The sequence below is a fragment of the Triturus cristatus genome, chromosome 8 (assembly GCF_964204655.1).
Source record: "Triturus cristatus chromosome 8, aTriCri1.1, whole genome shotgun sequence".
Lineage (NCBI taxonomy): Eukaryota > Metazoa > Chordata > Amphibia > Caudata > Salamandridae > Triturus > Triturus cristatus.
In genome coordinates, this window is record NC_140591.1 from 1,659,526,043 (window position 1) to 1,659,553,464 (window position 27,422).

Here is a 27,422-nt window from a genome sequence, read left to right on the forward strand (position 1 = left end):
GTGAAAGTGAGGGACAAGCCTCTCCCAAGTCTTGTTCTGGTCCAGGTGACCTGCTAAAGGGATATCATGGGCTAGGGTCAGTAGGAAGCCCCTGAACTTCAGAGGTATAACCAACCTCCTGGTGGCACCAGGCTTGGGGTCTCTACACTCTGAGTACAGGAGTCCATCATCCCAATACACCTTATGGGTACCACTAGCACTCCCAGCAGCCTCAGCAGCAGCTTGCTGTCTGCGGGGTTCAAGAGAGGGCCAGCTCTGCTGCTCCTGGCTCAGATCTGCCCTGGAAGGGCCCCCTGTCCCCAAGAACTCAACCTGATCAGGCTCAAGCTCCTCTGGGACAGTTCCTTCTTCAGGACTGTGATCATCTCCCCTAAGAGACTGATCCTCCTTCTGAGTCAGGGGGGAAGGCTCTGCCTTAACCCCTCTGCTCCTCCTCTTGGATGGCACTTGGTCAATTTTTCCAGAATCCAAGGCCTGTTCGGTTTCAGACATTTTGGCCTGTGACCTGGTCACAGCAAACACATCTGCAGGGATGCCCAGCATTTCTGCATGAGTTCTGAGCTCTACTTCTGCCCAAGCTGAAGTCTCTAGATCATTGCCGAGCAAGCATTCGACCGGTAGGTCTGCACTCACCACAACCTTCTTAAGGCCAGTTACCCCTCCCCAGGAGAAGTTAACAACTGCCAGAGAATGGTCTATTCTGACATTACTAGCATTGGTCACTTGGTACATTTCACCAAGTATAATCTGCCCAGGATCCACAAGATCTTTTGTCACCATAGTGACACTTGCTCCTGTGTCCCTGAATGCCAAAGCCTGTGCTCCATTGATTAAAGGCTGTTGCCTGTACTTGCCCAAGTTACTGGGACTCATAGAGGGGGTCATATCCATGCCTCCATCACAGACAAGAACAGCCTGAGTGGTTTCTCTGACTAGGCCAGAGCCCAACTCAGTACCCAGGGTCAACCCTACTATACCCTTGGCTTGTGTAGTCTCACCACCAATTGTAACTGCACTAGGGGGAGCAGGTGCCTTAGGGGCATTGGTGGGGGCAGGAGTATTCTCTTTGGACTTGGTGCAATCACTGGTCCAGTGTGTCTTTTGCTTACAGACTTTGCAACATGGTTTCTTTTGGCCTTTCCCTTTGTTTGACTGTGAATCCCCACCTGAAGAAGATTTGTGGGGCCCTTGTGAAGACTTCTGGTCTTTACTCTTGTCCCCACCCTTGTCAGAGTTCTTAGAATCTTGCTTCTTTGGGTCACCACCTTGGTTCTGTACCTTCTGCCTTACCCTGGTTCTGACCCATTTGTCTGCCTTCTTTCCCAATTCTTGGGGAGAGGTCAGATCAGAGTCTACCAGGTACTGGTGCAACTGCTGATTTTGACAGTTAATAAGAATCTGCCCCCTCATTATCAGATTGTACAATCCTATGAAGTCACACACTTTACTGTCCAATAACCAACCTTCCAGAGCCTTAGCGGCACAGTCAACAAAGTCCACCCAGTCTTGATTTTGTGCCTTTTGGGTATCCCTGAACTTTAACCTGTATTGTTCAGTGGTTAGGCCAAACCCATCTATCAGTGCACTTTTTAAGACTTGGTAATCATCAGCATCCTCTTCTCTTACAGTGAGGAGCTTGTCTCTACCTTTGTCTGCAAAAGGAGAGCCATAAGATTGCTGCCCACTGCCCTTGGGGGACCCTCTGTACTTTACAGGCCCTCTCCAAGGCAGTTATCCATTTGTGGATGTCATCCCCACTCTGGTAGGGAGGAACAATCTTACTTAGGTTTCTATGGTCATAAGACCTCTCCCTATCTCTAGGGAAATTGCTGCCACCAAGGGACTCTAGGCCCTCCTTTTTGCTAGCTCTGTAGAGCTCTAGGGCTTCTCCCTATCTAGGGCCATCTGCTGCTTTCTGAGGTTGAACTTATCTTGCTCATACTTCAGCAGTCTCTCTCTCCTCTCCTGGGAGGTTTCTCTCCCTCTGTGAGAAGAAATAGAGGTCCCTACAGATGAGGTAGACTAAACAGACTCCCTTGAGAGAGATCTATTCCTTCTAACCCTACTTTCAACTCTTCCTGGAGGAACAAAGATGGGAGCATTGGGCTATTCCTCATCATCAGCCCCATCCAGTTGAGCTGTGGTCACCAGATCCTGATCATTGTCATCAGTCTGGTCAGCAGCAGAGTTTGGGCCAGGGGGAGTTCCACCCCCAGATCCACCCTCAACTGCTGCCCCACCCACTCTGCCTACCCCTTCAGGCCCAATAGGGCCTAAGAGATCATCCAGCCTGAGTATCTGCAAGAGATGCTGGGTGGTTGGGCTTTTGCCTGTCATCAGCTTCCTAATGGAAAATAAGGCCCTAAGCTGTGCAAAGGTGAGATCCTCATATTTATAGGGGATATACCCAATGGCTTCTGGCAGGGACCCACTGGTTCCTGGCTGATTAGACATTACTAGTGTGGTGTTGTGTATTGCACTACCTACACTAGTGTGGCCTACTAAAGTCTCTTGAGTTGTAGAAAGGGTGTGCTATCCCTTAACACACAACTCTAAGTTCAGTAGAACTTACTGTATACTAAACTTGATATTATATGTACCTAAGGTACCTTTAGTGGTTTTCAGTTGATCAATTCAATTGAGATTATCTGGTAATACAATAGCAAGCTGGAATCCCACACGCTGCACACCAATGTGAGAAGTTGGCTTGATATATGCTGTCCACTAGTTATAGTGGGCACCTTGTGTCAGTCCAAACAACACCTTATGGTGATAGGTTAAAGACAACCTTTATTGAAAGCTATCCTAGCGGTAGCTATGGAGAGCAGCCTTCAGGCTAAGTCTTGAAGGAATGTAAAGTAGCTTGTTTTACCTGTCTATAATCTCTTGAATTACCAAATGAAAGGACAACCACACCAGGTATATATTTAAAATATATGTACTTAAGATAAAACACACCCCTCTAGTCTCTTTATGAGGCTGGAGTTCGAAGTACTTAAGTTACAAGTCAGTATTCAACAGTAAAAGCACATATACACGTTTGGGCCCTAGGGGCGTACCAAACCATATACCAATAAAGTGGTATAAGAACCCCGACTGAACTAGACTCAAGGCCTAGAGCCTGTAGAAGTGCTTGGACCACAAGGAACCACCCAACACAGGGGACCCACGGGGGACGCATGCAGTGTGAGAACACAGACGCGAATCGCTGTTAACTTCAATGGGGAAAGTCACGGTTGGAAATTAAGAGTTTAAGGACACTTAGAGGATGACTACGAGCGAACCCTTTTTGACTTAGAGGTGTCTAGGGCCAACACCCATGGGAGCATCGGAGTACTCGAGTTACCTCACCCAGGGAAGCCGAGTGCATAGGTGTCAAATGTTGTCGGGTCGCGTCGCCGTTTTCAATGGAAGGTGCTCAGGAAGTGCTGCTGCCGTGAAGAGGAGAAGTGTCCGGAGAGATCCAAGCCTGGATCGAGGATGAAAGGAACCTGAAAGCAGAGGGGACAGAGCCTGGGTCACGTACCAGTGACCAAGGGCAAGATAGTCCAATGCTCACAGATGTCGGGTGCTTCAGGTGAGTTGATGGGTGTTTTGATTCTTCAGCCATGAGGTCCAGGAGGTGTTGACGATGACCAGGAGCTGGATTCGAGCTGTCCCATAAAGTCTGTCGAGTGCTGCGGTGTCGGCGACCAGATTGGACCCAACAAGCCTTGGCAACGGCAAGTCTCTTGGAAATAGAAAAAGGACGTCGGTGCAGACCAGCAAGGTCTGGGAGACTCACCCAGCGAGGGTAAGTCGGGGCACGTCTGGAGCAACCAGGAAAGCCCAATCAGAAGAGGAGTTGGCTTCGTGGGGACCTACTAGCCAACGGGCTAGCGATCGCGAAGGAGCCTCAAGCGGTTGCACTTGAAACTGGCCCACGGATCACTCGTAGAGTGGAGGCCATAGATCTTCGGTGCAGGAGGTGCTCAAGGCTGGGGCTACTCGGAGCCCAAAGCATAACTTCGAGGAAGACCAGGAAGATGATGGATCAGCAAAAGATCTCGGTGTCCAGGGGTCACAGTTCCATGTCACCCACGATAGCCACGGGTTTCAGCTTTGGTGTGGACTCAGGGTAGCCTCGGGGAAGTCTGGAAATCCACCTCTGGGGATGCAGAGACTTCGGTGTCCGGCAGGAGCTTCAGAATTGCAGACCAGACAGTTGCTTCTTTGGTGCCTGCCAAGCAGGGGAGTCACTCCTTGACCCCAAGGGAGATTTCTTCAGTCTTCTAGTTGAAATAGAAGGTACAGGATGTATGTTGCAGAGTTTAGTCTAGGGTAATCTAAAGTCGCAAGGACTGGCTTCCCAAACTTATACAAAGTTTGGGGGTTGGACATACTCTAGGGACCCACCTATGGGAGGGTTTGGAAAGAGGGGTGGTTACACCAATTTCCTTTGGCCAGTTTCACACCAGAGCAGGGGCAGATAGCCCCTGCAACCGGTTTGAACTGAACTATGCACAGGGAGACCAAGTGTGCCCCCAGTGCAGGACTTCAAAGCACCAGAGAGTGCTCCCGCCCAGCCCCAATACACATCTGCCTGTCTGGGGAGGTGGTTACACCTCCCTGGGACAAGAAACCTATTGTCCAGGCCTCCCCTGCCAGAGTTTCGGTCAGCAGCAGGAGGCCAGACCCGTGTCTGTGGCAGTGACACCCCTTTTGTGATGCCAGGGCTTTAGAAAGTCTTTACCGGGTAGACCAGTGTGAACATATCTCTCCCTTTAGAAGGGCGTAATGCTACCCCCGCCACCAGAACTGGTGGCGGGGTTAGTATTCCAAAGCATTTGACACCAAACACGACATGTTTCCGTGCAGCCATTCCAAAGTTAGATTTTACAGCGAGGTTATAATGCACTTAATGGTATTTGGTCAGGCTGCACAACAAACAGCGTCAGAGGAGGTACTCCGAACGCTGCAGAGGGCCCTGCTCATGCAGGGGCACCCTCTCACATAAAACCAAGCACTCTGCCTTCAGGATTGTTAAGGCCTGCCATAGGAGTGACTTATAGGTTTTATATGTGTGTGCAATGGTAGTGATATAGGTAGCCTATACCACAGTAAGGGGTGCATGCACCACCTTACCCAGGCTGCAGCAGCAGACCTGTGGTGTCATTTTGGAGGGCTTCCCAGGGGTGGCATAATACATTCTTCAGCCCCTGGGAGGCCTCTGAGGTACCTATGTCCTAGGTACATAGTATACCATATACTAGGGGCTTATAAGGCACTGCAGAATCCAATTAGGAATGTACCTAATGTACATGGAAACCATTTTAGAGAGGAAGCAGCTAGGCTGGAGTCCTGATTAGCAGGGCCACAGCCAGACTAAGGTTGAAAAACAGTGAAAACACCAGGATAAAGTGGGGGTACCCATGTGAAGCAGATCCTACTGTCCTACACAGGACATTCATTACTTTGCGAAAGATTATATGACATTAGTGTTAACAGAGCATGATGATGCAGCAGCATGAAAGCTCTGTGCATGGGCTTACATCTTTGCTAGGTCCTGCCTTGTCATACCTCCGTTAACCACCTTCAAGATTAGCTTGATAGCAGAGCAGGTTGGCTGTCTTTTCCCAGGATAAAACATCAGGTCCCTCAAGCTCACTTTTGCCCCTGCAACCTGCCATCAAAAGAATCATGTATGCTTTTCTTTTCTTTGTAGTTATTACATTATTCCCAGGTACAAATATTTGTAATCATCTGTCCTGAAGGAAGGCATTCGTGAGTGCAGACTAGCGTTTGTTATTTTAATGTACTGACTTAATCACATCCTCTTGTCTGCGTTGCAGTCCATTTTAGGAAGTCTTATGGTTATGACATGTTGGACAGAGGGATGTTTGTTTTGTGCAATGAAAATTTGTCTTTTATTGGTTTAGGATTATCTTTTCAATGAGTGGGTATGGGAATTTTACTTTACTCACTCCACAACGGGATGAAGGGAGTCGACACCTGGACAGCTGCTTCAAGCTCAACTCAGACAAGACCAAAGTCCTCATCCTGGGCCCCACCCCCTCCACCTGGGACGACTCCTGATATCCCACAATGCTCAGAACCCCCCTCACACCCATGGACTACGCACGAAACCTCTGCATCATCTTGGACTCCTCCTCTCAATAAACCGCCAAATCAACGCTGACTCATCCTCCTGCTTTCAAACACTCTGCTTGTTACATAAGATCTTCAAGTGGATCCCCACTGAGTACAGGAAAACAGTGACCCATGCGCTCGTCAGCAGCAGACTCAATGACAGCAACGCACTCTGTCAGCACCACCCAAAAACTCCTAAAGAAACTGCAGAACATCCAGAACGCCTCCTTCAGGTGCATCCTGAATATTCCCCGCCTCAGCCACATCACCAGTCACATGAGAGACCTTCACAGGCTCCAGATAAAGAAAAGAATTGCCTTCAAGCTCTTCAATTCCCTCCACAACACCAGACTGTATACCTCAACCACCACCTCTCCTTCTACACTTCCAACAGACATGTACACTACGCCCAACTGGCCCTGGCCATCGTCCCACAGATCTGCAAGACCTTGGCCAGAGGATGATCCTTTTCCTACCTCGCTGCGAAGAACTGGAACTCCCTGCCCTAGGTCTCAGGCAATCACTGTCACTGTCTCAATTCAGGAAGGAGCTCAAGACCTGGCTCTTCAACTGAAATGCAGATCTCCCCACACAAACACACAGCGCCTTGAGACCCTTACGGGGGAGTAGTCGCGCTTTACAAGAAACCTGATTGTTTCATTGATTGATTTTTACAATTTGGTATTTCTTCCTTTTTCAAATTCTCTTTTTATTTACAAATATGTAAAGATGTTACTGAGTTTATATCATTTTTATCTGTGATTTTATGATCTACTGAATGAAAATAAACTATTCAGCTTGTTCATTGTGAGTAATACTGGTCCTGCCTGACTTTCTGTCCCCAGACCAACTTGCAAGTCTAAGCCGTGACTGTTGCAACCTGCTATCCCCTAAAAAAGAGGCACATATCAAATTTAATGAGCTGTTTCTGTATTTCCAGACAACGTGCCAGTACTTGTTACTAAGACTGACTACCTGCCCTTGAGTTGCAGGCCCCAAAGAACTGACCTCATTCACAATTTCTAGAATTCTATACATTTCATATACCAACCCCCTCGTCTTTTTATTTTACTTGAAATTATCTTACTGGCCCTGTGCAGGTTCCAATTTTAGGTCTCGCCTGACCCAGCGCATGCGCTGGTCCGGCGAGACATTTTGTGAGGGCTCCACAAAGTACTACCATGGGCAGCCTAGAGCTACAGTGTAAGTGCGCGGGCGCGCACGCCGCGCTTGATCGCGATTACTTTCACTTTCGCGGCCGCAGGGCCGCTTTGATGTTCTCCGTGAGCCAATGCTTCAATAGATTGCAGCAGTTAAAACAAGCATTGGCATAGCCAATAGGTCTAGCTTTTGGGACCTTATAAGTATTTAGTTATGCAACTGTTGCATGGCTAAACACTTATAAGGTCCCAAAGGCAAGACCTATTGGCCATGCCAATGCTTGTTTAAATATACTCCTTGAACTATCTTCGATTTCTGCCATCAGAGTTACCCATTCTTAAATGTTTTTCCTTTCAGGGGGGTCTCCCAGCTGAGTACGATTTCAGTGTGGATGATCAAAGGGGCCACCGTTGTCTGGATAACAACCACTCCCACTTCATCCTGGTGGACGATGGGACAAAGGGGAATTACTGGGCCAGGATCCCTCTGAGGACCAAACTGGAAAGATTCATCTCCAAGCAAAGCGTGAAAGAAGGTAATTCTGTCAGTGTAAGAGGGACTGCCTCCTGGTACATAGAACTGTGTGGGTGGGGACGGGGCACTTATGAAGCACAAAGCTATGAACTATAGAAGACACCGTATAATCAAAGGGGGGACGTGAGAGCTGGTTATTTCTAGAGGTCCTGTTCCTGTGCTCCTATGAGTATATGTATTCATCAAAAGGGAACAGTTCCTTTTTTAGGGCCAACGTAGAAAGTATCAATTGGCTTCCTACAGTGTTAGTGGTATCTGTGGAGATCTGAATTTCAGATCGTAATGCCTTCACACACCTGTTAGGGTGTCATGCTTCATCATTGGGCGCTCCTCGTCGGACCGGCGCTGCAATGTCCAACGGGCCTGGTGGCATCTTTATCGGAGATCTTCTGATCTGAGAACGCCGTTAGTGAGTGAGGTTGTGGGGCTATTGGAAAACAATGTCTTCTGATATGTAAGAAAAGTGATTTAAAATAGGCCCTGGCCCTGTTGATTCTGTTTAATAAGTATTCAAGGCTGGGAGTAAAAAAAAAAACAGTGAGGCTACTCTAATGAGTCAAGGTATTGATCCGGCTTGTCAAGTCCTCATCTCAATATCCAGATGACGACTTGACAAGCCGGATCCATTGAGAGTCCGCACTCCCCTCAGGTGAACCCGTTTGAGTGGTCGGGTCGTCTTTTCTTATCTATGAGGCCCTCCGCCCCACTCCTATGAGGTGGAGCATCCTTTCAAGAACCCTAAATTAGGGTCTTGTACTTAAGAAGGGTAGATCACATCCCTTGTCTGACCACAGAGGTCATTACATATAGATATCTAACCCGCGGTCCTGAAGAGTGTTGCTCTATCTCGGAGCATAAAAGACACGAAACATGTTGACCCCAGTCAACTAAAGGCTACCTCAATACCTTGACTCATTAGAGTAGCCTCACTGGTTTTATTATCTACTCCCAGCCTTGAATACTTATTAAAGAGAATCAACAGGGCCAGGGCCTATTTTAAATTGCTTTTCTTACATTGTTTTCCAATAGCCCCACACACCTCACTCACTAACGGCGTTCTCAGATCAGAAGATCTCTGATAAAGATGCCACCAGGCCCGTTGGACATTGCAGCGCCGGTCCGACGAGGAGCGCCCAATGATGAAGCCTGACACCCTAACAAGTGTGTGAGTGCATTACGATCTGAAATTCAGATCTCCCCAGATACCACTAACACTGTAGGAAGCTAATTGATACTTTCTACGTTGGCCCTAAGAGAGGAACTGTTCCCTTTTGATGAATACCTATAGAAGAAACCTCAAGCTTCATATTTTGGTTGAGTTTGAATATGTATTTAAAAATCTGCGTATCACAGAATAACAGAGCAAGGAAGCCCCCAGAATCTGGCAATAATTCGAACCCCCCCACCAGGTAGAGAAGATGCTCACAGTTATACCCTAATAGAGAAGTTTTTAGAATCAGTCACACTTTCAAACCGTTCCACTGTTTCAACGGCCTGGTGCAGGGATGAGCTCATGAGAAAACAGCAGACGATCTTCAAAGGTATCAAGAACTAAAGCACTGTGAGTGTCTTCACGTGAGTACGGGCAGACAGCTTGGGCTTGCTAAAGCTAGACATAAAAAGGAATGCTAAATGCAATAGGTTTTTCCAATGTGATTATTAATTTTACAGCTTGGTGAGCTGAAACTGATATGATAAACTAATGTTTGGAGGGGGTACCCGAATGCCTGAAGGTACGAGTGTGACATGCAAAAGGTGTGCATCATCTCCGATAGATGAAATAAAAAGAATAATTCTTAACTGTTGGAAATACCCCACTCCCACACCGGAAGAGGTTGGTGGTAACGGGGTCTTTCCAGGACATACACAGTGGTAGCTTGGCTCGAGTGGTCAGGAATCAGGCACCGTGCTAAGCATACGTCATACCCATACAATAACCATGCGTGCATCCGTTCCAAAAACGACTCTACACCGTAAAAATTATGAAAATATTTCTCTTTATCTTCTTTTTCTCTTAGTTGCTGAATAACTAAATAATAACACAATCACAATATACAAGGCTTTTTAAATAGTGCAGGTCAAATAAATACGGTCTTACTGATTCAATAAATAGGGGTGATCATAAATAATTAAGGCATAAATATAAGTGCAATACATACAGACAATTAAATATTCTGAGGCAATAAATACTGCAAACCAATAAATATTGTGTGACAATAAATACTGTGGAACAATAAATACAGTGAAGCAATAAATAGGTTAAATACAATAAATACAGTGCCCTCAATAAATAATTAAAAGCTGACAGTGACACTTATAGAATCAGATCACATTTGAGATTACTATGGGCTGATTTGGCCCAGGCACAGCTTGTGGTGATGTGGAAGGCTTGAGGGTGTCTACTCCCTGGCTTGGACAAGGCTGAGGCCTAAACTGAGGTAGATCAAGGGGGAAATACTAGAGACCTGGCTCTCTCACTCTACACAACCCCTCTGAATTAGTCTCAGCTCGCCCCTGGCACAGTCCAGCTGGTTCCAGCACCTCTCTAACCCCTAGAGTAGTCTCTTAGGATTCCACAGGGCCTTAGGCGCCCTCTATTCCACTTACTGCCCTTTTTCTGAAGCTCCGACGCCGCTGGAGTCGGGTCGACGCCGTGAGGCGGTTCCGGTTCGATGTCGGCGGCCTCGGCACAATGTCAGTTCTTGACGACACCGGTAGGCGGTTCCGGTTCGATGTCGGCGGCCTCGGCTCGATCTCGACCTCCGATTCGATGGCGTCGGGCAGTCTTGGCTCGATGTCGACTTCGGGCGGCTCCGGTCCGATGGCGACCTCAGTTTCGATGACGTCGGCCGGCCTTGGCTCGATGTCGACTTCCGGCGGCTCCGGAGTGCGATCCCCACTCCCGACCTCCGGTGCTCCTCTCCTCAGGTTCCGGCGACTCCGGAGTGCGATCCCCACTCCCGACCTCCGGTGCTCCTCTCCTTAGGTTCCGGCGACTCCAGAGTGCGACCTCACTCCCGACCTCCGGCGCGCTTCACCTCGGTCTCCGGCGACTCCGGAGGGCGGACTTCACTCCCCCGTCGACGCCGCTCACTCGACCTCGGGTGACTTCCTCCTCGACCTCTGGTACTCCCTACGACCTCCGTCGGCGCCCTCTCTCGACCTCTGGCGGCTCCGGGTACGACGTCTGCTTTTCCAGTCAGCGCCGCTTCTCCACCTCGGGCTCCGGGTCTCCAGGCTACTCGACGTCGGACTCCAGGGAAACCAGTTTCCAGGTCAGGATCTTGCTGTTCTTGGATTCTAAGGCCTGTTCCTGCTGTCCAGGTCCTTAAGTTGGTTTTTCTTGCTTCTTCCCACACAGGGCTCCAGGCTGGGCTCAGTCAGTAGGGACTAGTATCAAGGGTGGGTTTATGGACCCCACTCCAGGCACAAGTTTCCACCCCTGCTGCCTCACTCCTTCCTCCTTCAGGTTTCTGCTGCTCTCTCTTCACCAGTCAGGTGCCAACTGCCAGCTCCAACTGCCAACTCTCTGTCTTAGCTTCCCAACATTCTAAACCGCCTCCAACTGTCACAGGGCTCCAGAATGTTGTAGAAGGTTCTAGTAGGTTCCAGTGGGTGCTGGTGATGTCACAGGTGGCCACCATTTTGTGCTCCAGGCCCTCAGACAGAAGTTCCAGGGGTAGCTAAAATGGCTCCCTGAATCTGCAGCAACACTAAAAAGTCTGGTGGTTCCCAAAAAGGAAAAATTCAAACAGGGTTTGAGGCAAAAGTGAGACAAAATAAATAATGATGAGGAGGGACCACCCAAAGGGCTGACAGGTCTAACACGCGTCCCCCCCAGCTGAAAGTGGGGAGAGCTACCCAACCCCTTGGGAGTTCTCATCACTAAGGCGGAAATACCTTGAGAGACCGTCTGCATTGGCGTGGTCCACTCCAGGCCGATGTTCCACCTGAAAGTCCATTCCCTGTAGGGAAATAGACCACCTCAACAACTTGGGATTCTCCCCCTTCATCTGCATCAGCCAACGAAGGGGTCTGTGGTCGGTCTGAACCAGGAAGTGCGAGCCAAACAAGTATGGCCGCAACTTCTTCAGAGCCCATACCACCGCAAAGGCTTCACGCTCTATTGCACTCCACTTCTGTTCCCTGGGAAGTAGTCTCCGGGATAGGAAGACCACGGGTTGATCCAGACCCTCTTCATTGAGTTGCGATAACACTGCCCCAATGCCATGTTCTGATGCATCGGTCTGGACAATGAACTCCTTGGAAAAGTCTGGGGCCCTTAAGACCGGGGCCTCGCACATGGCTTCCTTCAATCTCACAAAGGCCTGCTGACAAGCCTCCGTCCAGACTACCCGTCGAGGTTGTTTCTTGGACGTGAGCTCCGTGAGGGGGGCTACGATGGTACCGTACCCCTTCACGAAGCGGCGGTAGTATCCCGTGAGGCCAAGAAAAGCTCGGACCTCAGTCTGTGTCTTGGGGGATTCCCAGGCCATGATGGCCTCGATCTTCGCCTGGAGGGGTTGCACCGCTCCCCTACCCACCAAGTGTCCAAGGTACACTACCGACCCCTGCCCGATCTGGCACTTGCTGGCCTTGATCGTCAATCCAGCTTGTCTCAGGGCCTGGAGAACAGCTTGCAGGTGACGCAAGTGATCCTCCCAGCTGTTACTGAAGACGGCTATGTCATCCAGATAAGCAGCAGAGAAACTCTCCATTCCGGTGAGGATCTGGTTTACCAGGCGCTGAAACGTGGCAGGTGCGTTCTTCAGCCCAAAGGGCATCACACAGAACTGGTAGTGGCCATTGGGCGTGGAGAAGGCTGACCTTTCCCTTGCTCCATCAGTCAAAGAGATCTGCCAGTACCCAGAAGTAAGGTCAAAGGTACTCAGATATTGGGCAGCTCCCAGCCGGTCAATCAATTCATCCGCCCTAGGGATCGGATGAGCATCAGTTTTGGTCACTGAATTCAGTCCCCGGTAGTCCACACAGAACCTCAGTTCCGGTTGGGCACCCGGTGGTGCAGCTTTTGGTACTAACACCACCGGACTGGACCAGGGGCTGCTAGAAGGTTCGATCACTCCTAGCTCCAGCATCTTAGTGACTTCACTGTGAATGCTGGCCTTCACCTTGTCTGACATCCGGTAGATCTTGGACTTCACAGGTGGGCTGTCTCCTGTGTCCACGTCATGGACGCACAGGTGAGTCCTACCCGGGACAAGGGAGAACAACGAAGAGTACTGCCCCAGGACCTGGCGGCAGTCCTCCCGCTGTTCAGGAGTTAGAGATGGGGAGAGAATCACTCCCTCCACCGACCCATCCTTCTCTTGAGACGCAAACAAATCGGGGAGAGGCTCGCTTTCCGCGTCCTCTGCTCCGTCAGTCACCATCATCAAGATGACTTCGGGCCTCTCGTGGTAGGGTTTGAGGCGGTTGGCGTGCAGCACCCGTAGGGGCTGACGAGGGGTCTTCAGGTCCACCAAGTAGGTAGCCTTACCCTTCTTCTCCAACACCTCAAAGGGTCCTGACCAGCGATCCTGGAGGGCGCTAAGCTCTCCTGGTTCGATCACCCACACCTTCTGGCCAGGCTCCAACTCCACCGGGTGAGCGTTGTGGTCATACCACGCCTTCATCACTGCTTGGCTGGCTTCCAAGTTGTCAGAAGCTTGCTTCCACAACTTAGCCATTTGGCTCCGGAAGGCCAGCATGTAGCTCACCACATCCTGGGGAAGCTTTCTGGGAGTTCTTTCCCATCCGTCTCTCACCAGGTTGAGAGGTCCACGTACAGGGTGCCCATACAGAAGCTCAAAGGGGCTGAAGCCCACTCCCTTCTGTGGCACTTCCCTGTAAGAAAAGAGTAAACAGGGTAGGAGGACGTCCCATTTCCTCCGCAGGCTTTCAGGCAGACTTCTGATCATGCCCTTCAAGGTTTTGTTAAACCTCTCCACCAGACCATTGGTCTGGGGGTGGTAAGGAGTTGTGAACCGGTAGGTCACTCCACACTCCTTCCACATGGCCCGCATGTACGCTGACATGAAGTTGGTCCCCCTGTCGGACACAACTTCCTTGGGAAAACCCACTCGGGTAAAGATTCCCATCAGGGCCCTAGCCACAACAGGTGCTGTTATGGTCCTCAGAGGTATTGCCTCCGGGTACCGTGTGGCATGATCCACCAGAACCAGGATAAACCTGTGACCAGCTGATGTTGGCGGATCTAACGGACCCGCAATGTCGATGCCTACCCTTTCAAAGGGGGTGCTAACGACAGGAAGTGGTTCCAGGGGAGCTTTCAGCTTCACCCCTGTTTTCCCACTGGCTTGGCAAGACACACATGTCCGGCAGTAGGTATCGGACGACACTTTCATCTGAGGCCAATAAAAGTGTGGGACAAGACGGGCGAAGGTCTTGTCTTGCCCCAGGTGTCCTGCCAATGGGATCTCGTGAGCCAACTCCAGAAGGAAGGCTCGATAACGTTGAGGGACTACCAAGGCTCGTGACGATCCGTGTAGGGGTGCCATGGGTTCACTGTAGAGGAGGCCATCCTCCCAGTAAACACTGTAGTTCCCTTCAACGTTCCCTGCTGCCTGGGCTTCGGCCTGTCGCCTCAGCCCCTCAAGGGTAGGGCACTCCCTCTGGCCCTGGCAGAATTCCTCCCTGGACGGGCCTCCCTCCACGTGCCACTCGGCCGGGATGGGTAGGTCCCCCAGTTTGGTAACATCCCCCACCGCAGACTCCTGGTCCACCACCTCCGGTGGCCTATCCGTCCTACGGGGTGTGGACGCCGAGGCAGGCTCCTCCTGTCCTCGGTTCTTCCCTTGACTGGCAGCTGGCTGGGCCTTTGTTCCAGGCTCCAGCCGAAACGAACTCCCTCTCCGGGTAGTCGTGGACCCTGTGCTCACACAGGCCCAGTCAGGTGTACCCAGCATCTCAGTGTGAGTCCGGTATTCCACCTCCTTCCAAGCGTTGTGCTCCATGTCATTCCCCAGCAGACAATCGACTGGCACGGCAGGGCTTACGGCAACTCGAAGTGAACCTGCAACCCCCCCCCATTCAAAGGGAACCTCGGCCACCGGATAGGGGCCTGTTCTGCCGTCAGCCATCGCGGCTGGGTGGAGTACATCAGGAATTACCTGCTCTGGAGACACCAGTTGGCTACGCACCATAGTCATACTGGCTCCTGTGTCTCTCAGAGCCTCCCCTCTTTGGCCGTTGATGGTGACCCATTGCCCATACTTTGCGGTATTTGCGGGCACCTGGATCTTAGGAACCATCTCCCGTTCTCCCAGGGACACTAAAGTGACACCCGCCCACTCCCTTCCCTTAGTTAAGGGCATCTCCTCCCCGAGCACTGCACTAGCTACTCCGGGGGTCTTTCCTCCAATGGGAGGGGGTGGTCGTTTCAGGCACTTCGGATCTCCTTTATAGTGTCCAACGCCACCGCACTCGTAGCAATGGACAACCCTTGGCTGCTGACTCTGGCCAGGATTAGGGTTTCTGGGTGGGTTAGCCCTAGGGGTGAATCCTGTTCCCTTTCCTTGGAAGTTATTTTGGGGGCCTTTGGAGAACTCCTTTTTCTTTTCCCCTCCCTCTTTCTTCTGAGGGGCGCCCTGTCCGGCCTTTTGAGTATCCCCTCCAGTCCCCCTTGTGGACACCCGGGTACTAGCCCAAATGTCCGCCTCCTCAGCAAGCTCCCGGGGACTGGTCAGCTTGCTATCCACCAGGTGTTAACGCAGTTCAGGGAAACACTTCTCGAGCAGGTGTTCCTTCAGTACTAGATCAAACAACCCCTCGTAGTTCCTCACTTCACTGCCCTGAATCCAACCCTCTAGTGCCTTCTTGGCATAGTCCAGGAAGTCCACCCAATTCTGTGTGCCCAGTTTGTGACTACCCCTGAACTTCTGTCTGTACTTTTCGGGTGTTAGTCCAAACTTTCTTATGAGCGCCAGTTTCATGGTGGGGTAGTGGGTCTGCTCATCCTCCTCGAGGGCCAATAATGCATCCCTACCAGCTGGAGGCATGTACTTGTACAATCCCCCTCCCCAGTACTTCTCTGGAACCCCATGGGCCCTTAACGAGACCTCATAGGCCGCTAGCCACTTGGCGATATCGTCACCCACCCCATAGCTAGCTACTATGTCCTTTGGCAGGTAGGGTTTGGGTTCCCTGGTGTACTCTCGTTCTTCGCTGCCACCGTTAGGTACAGGGTGTGCCCCGATTCTCAGGATCTGAAGATCTATCTCTTTCAGCCTTATCTCATGAGCCATCCTCTGTTCCTCCTTCTCTTTCTCCAGCCTTGCTAAGTCCCATGTGAGCTGTCTTTTCTCCCTCCGGTCTGTTAACTCCACTTCAGACAAGCCACCGCTAGAGGCACTGCTGCCCTTCCTGGAAAGTGTCCTGGGCCCCGCTGACAGGTTCCCCACCTCAGGTTGGTACAAACCAGCTCCCTCACTGTCGGGCTCTCTATCCCTGTCCTCCTCCTCAGCCTTGCTTTCTCGGCGTGCCTCCCCCCAAGCCCTTAAGCTGGTTTGGAGTGCACCCTTCTTTGCTCCTGGGGGACAATACACCCCCTCCCGCTGACAAAACTCCCTGAGTTGGGCCACAGTGTACGTTTCTAAATTCTCCAGTACAAACTCCATCTTGCCCACTCAGGTCAGAGGACAGTTATTTGCAGTAACTATGCAGGGGGGTACCTTATATAATACCTCCTCCCACCACCAGAGTAAATTTGGAAAAACAAAACTCACAATTAGGAAGGCCGCTTTGAGAAAACTCCCGGTGTAGGCCTATGGACTACACACAGTTATTGTTGAGTATACGTAGGCACAGCTCTATCCCACCACTGAACACCAATTAATTTTGGAAATACCCCACTCCCACACCGGAAGAGGTTGGTGGTAACGGGGTCTTTCCAGGACATACACAGTGGTAGCTTGGCTCGAGTGGTCAGGAATCAGGCACCGTGCTAAGCATACGTCATACGCATACAATAACCATGCGTGCATCCGTTCCAAAAACGACTCTACACCGTAAAAATTATGAAAATATTTCTCTTTATCTTCTTTTTCTCTTAGTTGCTGAATAACTAAATAATAACACAATCACAATATACAAGGCTTTTTAAATAGTGCAGGTCAAATAAATACGGTCTTACTGATTCAATAAATAGGGGTGATCATAAATAATTAAGGCATAAATATAAGTGCAATACATACAGACAATTAAATATTCTGAGGCAATAAATACTGCAAACCAATAAATATTGTGCGACAATAAATACTGTGGAACAATAAATACAGTGAAGCAATAAATAGGTTAAATACAATAAATACAGTGCCCTCAATAAATAATTAAAAGCTGACAGTGACACTTATAGAATCAGATCACATTTGAGATTACTATGGGCTGATTTGGCCCAGGCACAGCTTGTGGTGATGTGGAAGGCTTGAGGGTGTCTACTCCCTGGCTTGGACAAGGCTGAGGCCTAAACTGAGGTAGATCAAGGGGGAAATACTAGAGACCTGGCTCTCTCACTCTACACAACCCCTCTGAATTAGTCTCAGCTCGCCCCTGGCACAGTCCAGCTGGTTCCAGCACCTCTCTAACCCCTAGAGTAGTCTCTTAGGATTCCACAGGGCCTTAGGCGCCCTCTATTCCACTTACTGCCCTTTTTCTGAAGCTCCGACGCCGCTGGAGTCGGGTCGACGCCGTGAGGCGGTTCCGGTTCGATGTCGGCGGCCTCGTCACAATGTCAGTTCTTGACGACACCGGTAGGCGGTTCCGGTTCGATGTCGGCGGCCTCGGCTCGATCTCGACCTCCGATTCGATGGCGTCGGGCAGTCTTGGCTCGATGTCGACTTCGGGCGGCTCCGGTCCGATGGCGACCTCAGTTTCGATGACGTCGGCCGGCCTTGGCTCGATGTCGACTTCCGGCGGCTCCGGAGTGCGATCCCCACTCCCGACCTCCGGTGCTCCTCTCCTCAGGTTCCGGCGACTCCGGAGTGCGATCCCCACTCCCGACCTCCGGTGCTCCTCTCCTTAGGTTCCGGCGACTCCAGAGTGCGACCTCACTCCCGACCTCCGGCGCGCTTCACCTCGGTCTCCGGCGACTCCGGAGGGCGGACTTCACTCCCCCGTCGACGCCGCTCACTCGACCTCGGGTGACTTCCTCCTCGACCTCTGGTACTCCCTACGACCTCCGTCGGCGCCCTCTCTCGACCTCTGGCGGCTCCGGGTACGACGTCTGCTTTTCCAGTCAGCGCCGCTTCTCCACCTCGGGCTCCGGGTCTCCAGGCTACTCGACGTCGGACTCCAGGGAAACCAGTTTCCAGGTCAGGATCTTGCTGTTCTTGGATTCTAAGGCCTGTTCCTGCTGTCCAGGTCCTTAAGTTGGTTTTTCTTGCTTCTTCCCACACAGGGCTCCAGGCTGGGCTCAGTCAGTAGGGACTAGTATCAAGGGTGGGTTTATGGACCCCACTCCAGGCACAAGTTTCCACCCCTGCTGCCTCACTCCTTCCTCCTTCAGGTTTCTGCTGCTCTCTCTTCACCAGTCAGGTGCCAACTGCCAGCTCCAACTGCCAACTCTCTGTCTTAGCTTCCCAACATTCTAAACCGCCTCCAACTGTCACAGGGCTCCAGAATGTTGTAGAAGGTTCTAGTAGGTTCCAGTGGGTGCTGGTGATGTCACAGGTGGCCACCATTTTGTGCTCCAGGCCCTCAGACAGAAGTTCCAGGGGTAGCTAAAATGGCTCCCTGAATCTGCAGCAACACTAAAAAGTCTGGTGGTTCCCAAAAAGGAAAAATTCAAACAGGGTTTGAGGCAAAAGTGGGACAAAATAAATAATGATGAGGAGGGACCACCCAAAGGGCTGACAGGTCTATCATTAACTCTCTGTGGGACACTAGGGGCCAGATGTACGACCCATTTTTGCATGCACAAATAAGTTAGCGACCCGTTCGCGCATTCAAAAACTAATAGGGCCATTTACAAACCCGATTTAGTGACTCACACTTAGGAAGGGGCGTTCCAAGTGCGTCCCTTCCTAATTGCGACTCACTACTGTTGGAGGGAGGACCACCGGGGAGTCGGGGAGACTAGTCCGGCACACCTTCCTACCGCACAGTTATAGCCGAGCGCCGCTGAGAAGCCCCCTTCGGGGACGTCTTTCTCCTACAATCGTGCTAGGCCCAGTAACACCACCACACGGGACTCAATATCAGTTGCTTGGTTTAGTTCTTTATCAGAAGTAGCACGTTTCAATATTTACAATTGGATCGAGGGATCCAGTAAGAGTCTCAATGTCTGTTAGAGGGATAGGGTAGCGGGACAGTCTTAGTACCAACCAGGTACGGGAGGGCTCTGCGCCAGACCTTGAGTGCTGGTCTCGGAGCGGCTCGGACGTGGGGAGCCGCGACGGCATCTGCAAGGCTCGGGTGGTAGTTCCGCTTGGGTCGAGCCGCGACACAGTCCGCAGGGCTCCGGTGGTAGGTCCGCTTCGGTCGAGCCGCGACGAGGTCAGCTGGGCTCTAATAATGAGGTTCAACAAGGTCAGGCCGCGACAGCGTCAGCAGGGCCCCAAAGGTTCGTGAAGGTCTTCAAGCACGGTGGAGCCGCGACGTCGTCAGCAGGGCTCAGAGTGTGGGTTCAGGATGAGTCTTCGTCCGTAGGGTCAGCCGCGATCCGATCAGCAGGGCTCTTGACTCCGGGATACAACTGTTGTCCTGTTGTCGGTTTGCTCCAGATATAGGACTGGAGCCCTTTGATGTCCGGACCCTTGCGCCCGGAGGGGGCGGAGAGGCCGGGTAGGGAGCGGCCAGACGCCCAGCAGGAGAGGCGCCAGGCCCCAGAGAGCTGTGAGGTGATCGCACCTAGGTGTGGAAGGACGGTTGGGGGTCCCATCGATACTGCCCTCCACCGGGAGTGGGAAGGGTTCACGTGGTATCCCCCGGGCCAGGGGTTGGCGCCTCGATGTCGGGCCTCGCTGGGACAGAGGCCGGGTGAAGCGGGGTCACGCAGGTGGTCACGTGGAGTGACGTATAATCCAAAATGGAGGAGCCCCGAGGTGCATGGGACCGCGTGCGGCTTAGCGAGGGGGAACAGGACCATGCCACGAGGCCGGCTCCCACAACTACGCTATGTAAAAATGTTTTGTGATCGCAAAACACTCGCAATTTACCACCCTCTTCAAGAGGGTGGTAATGCACTCGCAAATTGGAAGGGGTCCCCAGGGAACTCCTTCCCCTTTGCAAATGCAGTTGAAAATATTTTTTAGGGACAGGCAGTGGTCCCAGGGACTGGGTGTGTGTTAAGTATGGGTACAGAACAAGGCTGAACACTGCATCCCTCCTAAACTGTATTGGAAAATAAACAAACAAAAGTCCAAGCTATGGGAAAAGCAAACAACAATACTCAGCACCATTGAGTCTCTTCAGGCCGTCTGCATGTCAGTGCTGGATCTCTGGACCGCATGACCAGGAGATTTAGTCCGCCTCGACTATGTAGTTTGGACCGGCCTGGTCTCACTGTGTTGGAGACTATTTACACAGATCAATGTGGGTGCATCTGGAGCGGTGGTGGAGTCCACTTCGGAGATCTTCTTGAAGGCGCTCAGGCTCCGGAGGACAGAAAACCCGCAAAGACTGGGGATGACCTTGGTGGATGAAGGCCTTTGTTGAAGGCGATGATGCTTCCCCGTGCTCACTGAAAGAGCAGCTTCAGACTAGCTTCTCCTGCCTGATCTCCCCTGTCACAGGATTCTCCTTGAGGCCCTTCCTGCCGGGCTGACACGGTACCGATTGGGCTGTGCGGGGCTTTTTGTAGGCTGCGCAAAGGCGTCGCTGAGGAACTGCTAACAGGAACACTGCCAAGTCCCTCATGGAGCCACAAAGGGTGGTTTCTCAGGATATGTGTACTCTCGCCGTCAGGATTCAGGTTCACATGCCTTCATCAGATGGTCTTTGGGTGACCAGTCCCTGTTTGCGACCTCTATGTATCCCGGTCCCTGTTGTGCAGCTACTGCAGACGCATCTCTCTGGTTAGGATTCCTCTCTCACCGGAATTCCCTGGAGTCCCTTGCACCTGGATTGCCACATGACTGCGTGGGCTGTGCAGGCCTCTTCTAGGCCACGCCAAGGGGTATGCAGAACTCCCAACAGGGCCAGGGCCAAGCCCCATGCAACCCCAAGGGTGAATAGTCCAATGATCGAGTATGCTATCTTGGGCAGGCCTCCGGTTCACTGGGGCCCGCAGAAGGTTTCTAGGAGGCTAGACTTCCAAGGCAGGAGGAGTGTCTTGTTGGTCTCCAGATGTTTCAGGTGTTTGGATCCACTCTGGCGGTGCGGTGCTCATTCGGAATTTCTGGTGATGCACCTGGGTAATGAGGAAGATTTCCTTTTTACACTACATGTGTCGATGTTTTGCTTGAGGCGATATCTTGTGAGAAGGACTTGAGGAACATTGTGGCCAATTGTGCTTATCTTTTGGTAAGTGCACTTGCTAGCCGGGATGCCATCAATGCCAAGCAGCCTGTGACAGGTGACTGGACCGTCGCACTGTGAAGTGTGGGGCCTAGTTGCAGATCGGGCATGTTGGTGGTTTACAGATGGTCCTCCTGCAAAGCTGTCTCAAGTGACGTCCCTGAACCACAGTGGCTGGCTTGTGTTGATGGATGCCCTCTCGGGTAGTGGCACGAGTCCTCAGTCTTATCGCTCCTCCACCACCACACCAAGGAACTGGTCAACATCATACAGCAGTTCACCAATTCCCCCCGCGAAGCCACGGACGTCACACCTTCCCAGGAGCTCAGCTCCTAGTTCCATCTGAAGATCCAGGCCCTCTATGACAACTTCAGCGAACAGATGCCGGACACCACCCCCCTCTCCGCCACCACAGACAAGCCAATCATCACGACCTGGAATCCTGCCACCCACTCAGGGGCCCCAACGGACCCCTGCCTACCACACATATTCCAAAGTCACAGAGAGACTCGTAAACGCCCAGCTGACTGCCTTCATCGAAGCATACTTCATCCTTGACGCCTCACAATCTGGATTCCGCAGCAACCACAGCACCGAGACCGCCCTCCTCGCCGCCACAAACGACATCCACATACTACTCGACCAGGGACACACAGTGGCCCTCATCCTCCTAGACCTCTCCACAGCCTTTGTCATGTCTCTCATCGCATGCTCGCAGACAGACTTCACGACGCAAGAATACAAGGAGCTGCCCTCGACTGGATCCAATCCTTCCTCTCTGGCAGAGCCCAGAGGGTCAGACTCCCTCCCTTCCTCTCTGAACCCACTGACATCAACTGCAGAGTACCCCAAGGATCATCGATCCGCCCGGCGCTTTTCAACATCTACATGGCCCCCCTCGCCGCCATCGTCAGACAGCATGGGCTCAGCATAGTATCCTACGCCAATGACACCCAGCTCATCCTCTCGCTCACGAATAACACCGAAGACACCAGACTCTGCTTCCATGAAGGAATGAAGGATGTCACAGCTTGCATGAAATACAGTTGCTTGAAGCTCAACTCAGAGAAAACTGAGGTCCTCATCCTCGGCCCCTGCACCTCCACCTCGGACAACACCTGGTGACCCTCTGCCCTCAGTAAGCCGCCAACCCCTACCGACCACGCACGAAACCTCTGCATCATCCTTGACTCTTCCCTCTCCATGAACCGCCAGATCAACGCCATCGCTTCCACCAGTTTCAACTGCCTGCGCATCCTCCGCAAGACCTTCAAATGGATCCCCCCGATTGCAGAAGGACCATCACCCATGCGCTCATAACCAGCAGACTGGACTATGGCAACGCCCTATACACCGGAATCAACAGAACTCTTCTACACAAACTCCAAGCCATCTAGAACGCCGCAGCCAAACTCGTCCTCAGAATACCGCGCCATGAGCACATGACCCAACAGCTACAAGACCTCCACTGGCTCCCCGTCGAGAAGAGGGTCACTTGCAAGTTCCTCATCCACACCTACAAATCCCTCAACAACATCGGACCCAAATACCTCAGCAAGAGATTCTCCTTCCACGTACCCAAGAGGAACCTCCGCTCTGCCGACCTCTCCCTGGCAGAAGTCCCTCGCATCTGCAGGAACAGAGCAGGTGGGAGAGCTTTCTCCTACAACGCAGCCAAGACCTGGATCGAGCTCCCCGTGAACATCAGACACTCCCCAACCCTACACATGTTCAGGAAGGACCTCAAGACCTGGCTCTTCGACTAATCCAGAGCTGCCCCCCCCGCGTCTTGAGACCCTCACGGGTGAGTAGCGCGCTTTATAAACCCCCTGATTGATTGATTGATTGATCTTATGGAGTGTACTCATCCAGTATTTCATCCTCAGTGTAGGTGTGAAATATCTGTGTAGTGTTGTGTGCAGCTTGGAATTTAACCCATGAATAGAACACCTCTGTCCTAAATGCTTCATGAACCTCAACCATGAGGTAACATCTCCTCCGCTAGCTGGGAAACCATACTGTAAAAGTTTCAGAGTAACTGCATGTCTGCAGCTCTCAGCTATGTTTAGTGCCTGATTTCCTTCGTTGTGAAGCATATTTTGCAAAATGACTTGCAGAGAGGGTGACACAATGGGAATAACAATTCTTTCAAGCTGGATTACTTACAGTCAGTACATAGGTGTTACCTACTCATCTGAGAAGGATGTTCACTACCACCACGGACGTCTCCAGTTTGGAGGTAAGTAGGGGTCTCTGAGAAGGCACAATTGAACTACTCAGGTGATCCATTAATTAAGATTCTAACTAACATTGGCGGCGCCATGTCATGTAGTTTCCACCTCACAGTAGGAAATGCTCGTTTGTGGACAGCATAAATGTTGAGATGGTGCAAGACTGATTCTATGCACCCCCTCAAGATATGTTGTCCTATAGACCAACTAGCTTACAGTGCCAGCAAATGGGCAGCAAATGGTTTCTGGCAACCACTGAACATGACAACCCTGGTTCCCCAGGAAGCCTTGTAATAGATTTCGAACCCTTTTGCTCAGACACTCATGCTCTAGTACTCTCAGAGAAACAAACAAGAAATTTACAGAGGGATGATTTGAATATTTTTTGAACCAGCATGATTCTTGTATAAAATATATGTGCTGCGATGATCAATAGGCAGAAGCGAATGAAGTTACTAAGAGCACCAGAACAGTTAAAAGCTCCACCATGGTGGTGAAACAATGTATATATGAAAGCATAAAATATAATATAGAGAATTGGTCGTACTCCTACTATGCAGTCCCTAACCTAAGTGTCTAGGGCGAGTGTGTGTGTGTATATAGCCAAGAGTCCCAAAACTGGATGATCCAAACCCGGTTAACTGATGGGAAAGAATGTGGTCAAGAGCTGGACACCCTTGCAAGGAAATCGGCAAGCTGCTGGGCCACATCTTCAGAGTGTAAAGACCTCGCCAATATCTGCAAAGCGCTCCTCTGCCTAAACCTGGAAATGCTTGTTTATTTCTAAAGAAAATCATCCTTGTGAGTCCAGTGCAAGCCAGCATTGTTTTGGTCTTTATATAGCCATGTCTCCCCGAGGATGGAAAATAGACCGACATTTACACAATGAGACCTTGTACGTGGTGTTCAAGGCATCGTGATAATTTTAGGCAAAGATAAATCTGTAAGCGAAGCAGTTTCAGAGAACCTAATCCAACATTGTCACGAACGCAAATGTGTATAAAAGGTTATTGTGTAAAGGAGAAGGCAACTTAAAAAAAACATGTCCATGATAAAAGATGGCATTGGTTCTATGTGAGCCTCCCTCAGACACATAATACAGGCAATTGTATAAGGGTCCATACGGAGAATACATATGTAAGCACTAGGTTAAGATCCCACTGAGGTATAATAAACAGAGTGGGAGGAAAGTTATTAGTAAGCCCCTTAATGAACCTTACAACTATAGGGGACTTAAAAAGGAAGCTAGATCAGTCAAACAAAGGAATGCTGATAGAGCCGACAAAAAACCCCTAACAATTGCAACCTTGCTGCTCCAGGGAAAGGTCAAAAAACAAATTGGCCTTCGAAGGGTCAATTAACTTCTCTCCAGACCGTTTCACAAATATCGCTAATCTTGCAGCATAGACTGTCTTGGTGCAGTGTCTTTTAACCGATAAAATAATATCTACCACATCAGATGGGAGAGAGAAAGAACTCAGGTTGCCCCGTTTAATCTTCAGGCATGAAGTAGCAGGCTCTGGAGGAGGGAGGGAGACGGAGCGGAGGGCTCAAGAGAGGTAAAGAAGTTATGTGTACCACACCCTTCACAGCTAATCCGGGACTATTAATATGACTTGGGCCCAGTCATAGCAAACCTTCCTCAGAACCCGAGGAATCAAGGGTATGGGGGAAACGCGTGAAGCAGCAGGGAGCCCCAGTCCAATTGAGACGCAATCCCCAAAGCTCCCTGCATCGGATACTAGGGGCTGCAGAACAACAGGCAGTGCTCATTCTCATGAGTGTCAAACAGGTCTAGCTGAGGAATCCACATCCTAAAATTGTGTTGAACCTCTTCTGGATAGAGACACCACTCATGATCGGCTGAGTAATGATGACGGAGACTGTCTGCATGTACATTCAGAACTCCGGCCAAGTAATTTGCTATGGTGCAAATCTGATGGTCCTGAGCCCAGGACCATACTCGCAGAGCTTCTCTGCAGAGAAGATACAACCCTACTCCTCTCGTTTTGTCGATATACCACATCCCTGTAGTAGTTTATTTTAAGACTTGAACTGACTGACCGCTTAGGGAAGGGAGGAAGGCCTTGAGAGCGAGACATATTGCCCGCAATTCCAGAATATTTATATGCAGCAATGTTTTCACTGAAGACCAAAGACCCTTGAAATCCATATTACCATGTTGAGTTCCCCACCCTAGTGTGGAGGCATCCGTTATTACGGTGGCCACTGGAGGTGGAGGGTGAAACAGCTTCCTTAGAGACAGATTGCCAGACACACCCCACCAAGAACCGCTGCGGTGCCTCTGGAGATCTTAACCAACTCCTTGAGGTATCCGCTGTGCTGAATCCACTATCTGCAGAGGCACCACTGAAGAGCCCTCATGTGCCAGTGTGCATGATTGACAACAGAATTCAGGAAGCCAACAGACAAAGCAGGCACAAGACCTTCAAGACTGGAACCAAAGGTCCTTTCTGAAACAGAGGGATCATAGCCTGAATGTCCTGAATCCTCTGACCAGGCGGGAAGGCACGATTCACTGTTGTGCCCAGTACTGCCCCTATGAACAGGTTGCACTGAGAGGGTTCCAGGTGAGACTTGGGTAAATATAGTGGAAAACCCAGAGTCAACAACTATTGTGCTGTCAACGGTAAATTGGCGCAACACCATCTCTGGTGACTTAACTTTGATCAGCCAATCATCCATATTCTGGAATCCCTGACCTTCTGAGATGTGCCGCCATCACCTTTGTGTACACCTAAGGCACGGAAGTCAGACCAAATAGAAGGACCGTAAACTAATAATGCTGAGACCCCGCCGTAAAACAAAGATTCTTCTGGTGCAATTTCAGAATGGAGATGTGAAAATGCCCATACTGCAAATCGATCAAAACCATCCAGTCTTCCTGCTCCAGCACAAGAGTCACCTGTACCAGGGTCAGGATTTTGAATGTTTCCTGCTTGTGGAACAGGTTCAAAATCCTGAGATCAAGGATCACCCGTAAATGACCATCCTTTTTGAGAATCAGAAAGTATTGAGAATAACATTTCCTGCTCTGGAACCAATTCTATTGCACTCTTCTTAAGCAGCATTTGCACCGCTTGCTGGTAGAGCAGAAGATGCTCTTCTGAGCAAAGCCCTTGTTGGGGGGGAAAGGAGGGGGAGACTCCTGGAAGGGTATGGCATAGCAATTCTCTACAATGTATAAAACCCAGAGAACTATAGTGACAGGTCTTCAGTGAGGCAGAAAATAGGCCACCCGTCCTCCCACTGGGCAAGCATGATCTAAGATGGTGAAGCTAGAGCTGCTTTCCAGCAACATTGGCCGGGGAGGAAGAAAAGGAGGAAGATGATGCTGTTTGATGGTCAGATCCACGCTGACGCTCTGCCCCTTCCCCTGTAGCTCCAATAAAGGAGATTTGAGGCCTGCTGCTATTGCTGCCAACTTCTCCCTCGAAAGGACAAGTTCCAGCCAAAACTTTGAAACCTATGGAACTGTCTGTAATCCTTACCCTTTTAAGACCCAGGGACCTCCCAGTCACCTTACTGTCTTTAAACCTTTGCAGAGCAGAATTTGCCTTGGCACCAAACAGCATGTCAGGGGGGGGCTCTCGGTCTGCCAGACTCGGAGACTCTCATTGACTCAGATATCCTGCTGCTACAGGTACAAGAGCACAGCGGGCCCTTTAATTCCCCCTGGACTCCCCGAGAGGACGAACCTGTGTGCGTGACGTCTACTCCGGAACACCAATCAACGAGCAGCTGTGGGGAGAAGGAAGCGCCCGGTCATCCTGGTGCACACGCTGAGGAGCGATAGGAAGTAGCTGCGGAGGAGAAGAGGTCTGAAGAAGACGCTGGGGACATCACGGAGACAGCTATAGTCAAGGTTCTTGC

The 27,422-nt window shown here is 50.9% G+C and overlaps 1 protein-coding gene across 4 annotated transcripts in view; it reads left to right on the forward strand.

Annotated features, from left to right (window-relative positions):
- LOC146808505 (transient receptor potential cation channel subfamily M member 2-like) overlaps positions 1-27,422 on the forward strand; it is a 2,014,188-nt gene that overhangs the window by 538,817 nt on the left and 1,447,949 nt on the right. For all 4 annotated transcript variants that reach the window (XM_085623584.1, XM_085623586.1, XM_085623585.1 and 1 more), the window contains one exon: positions 7,648-7,825. In XM_085623584.1, coding sequence (XP_085479710.1) covers positions 7,648-7,825 — 178 coding nt within the window. The remainder of the gene's footprint in view (positions 1-7,647; positions 7,826-27,422) is intronic.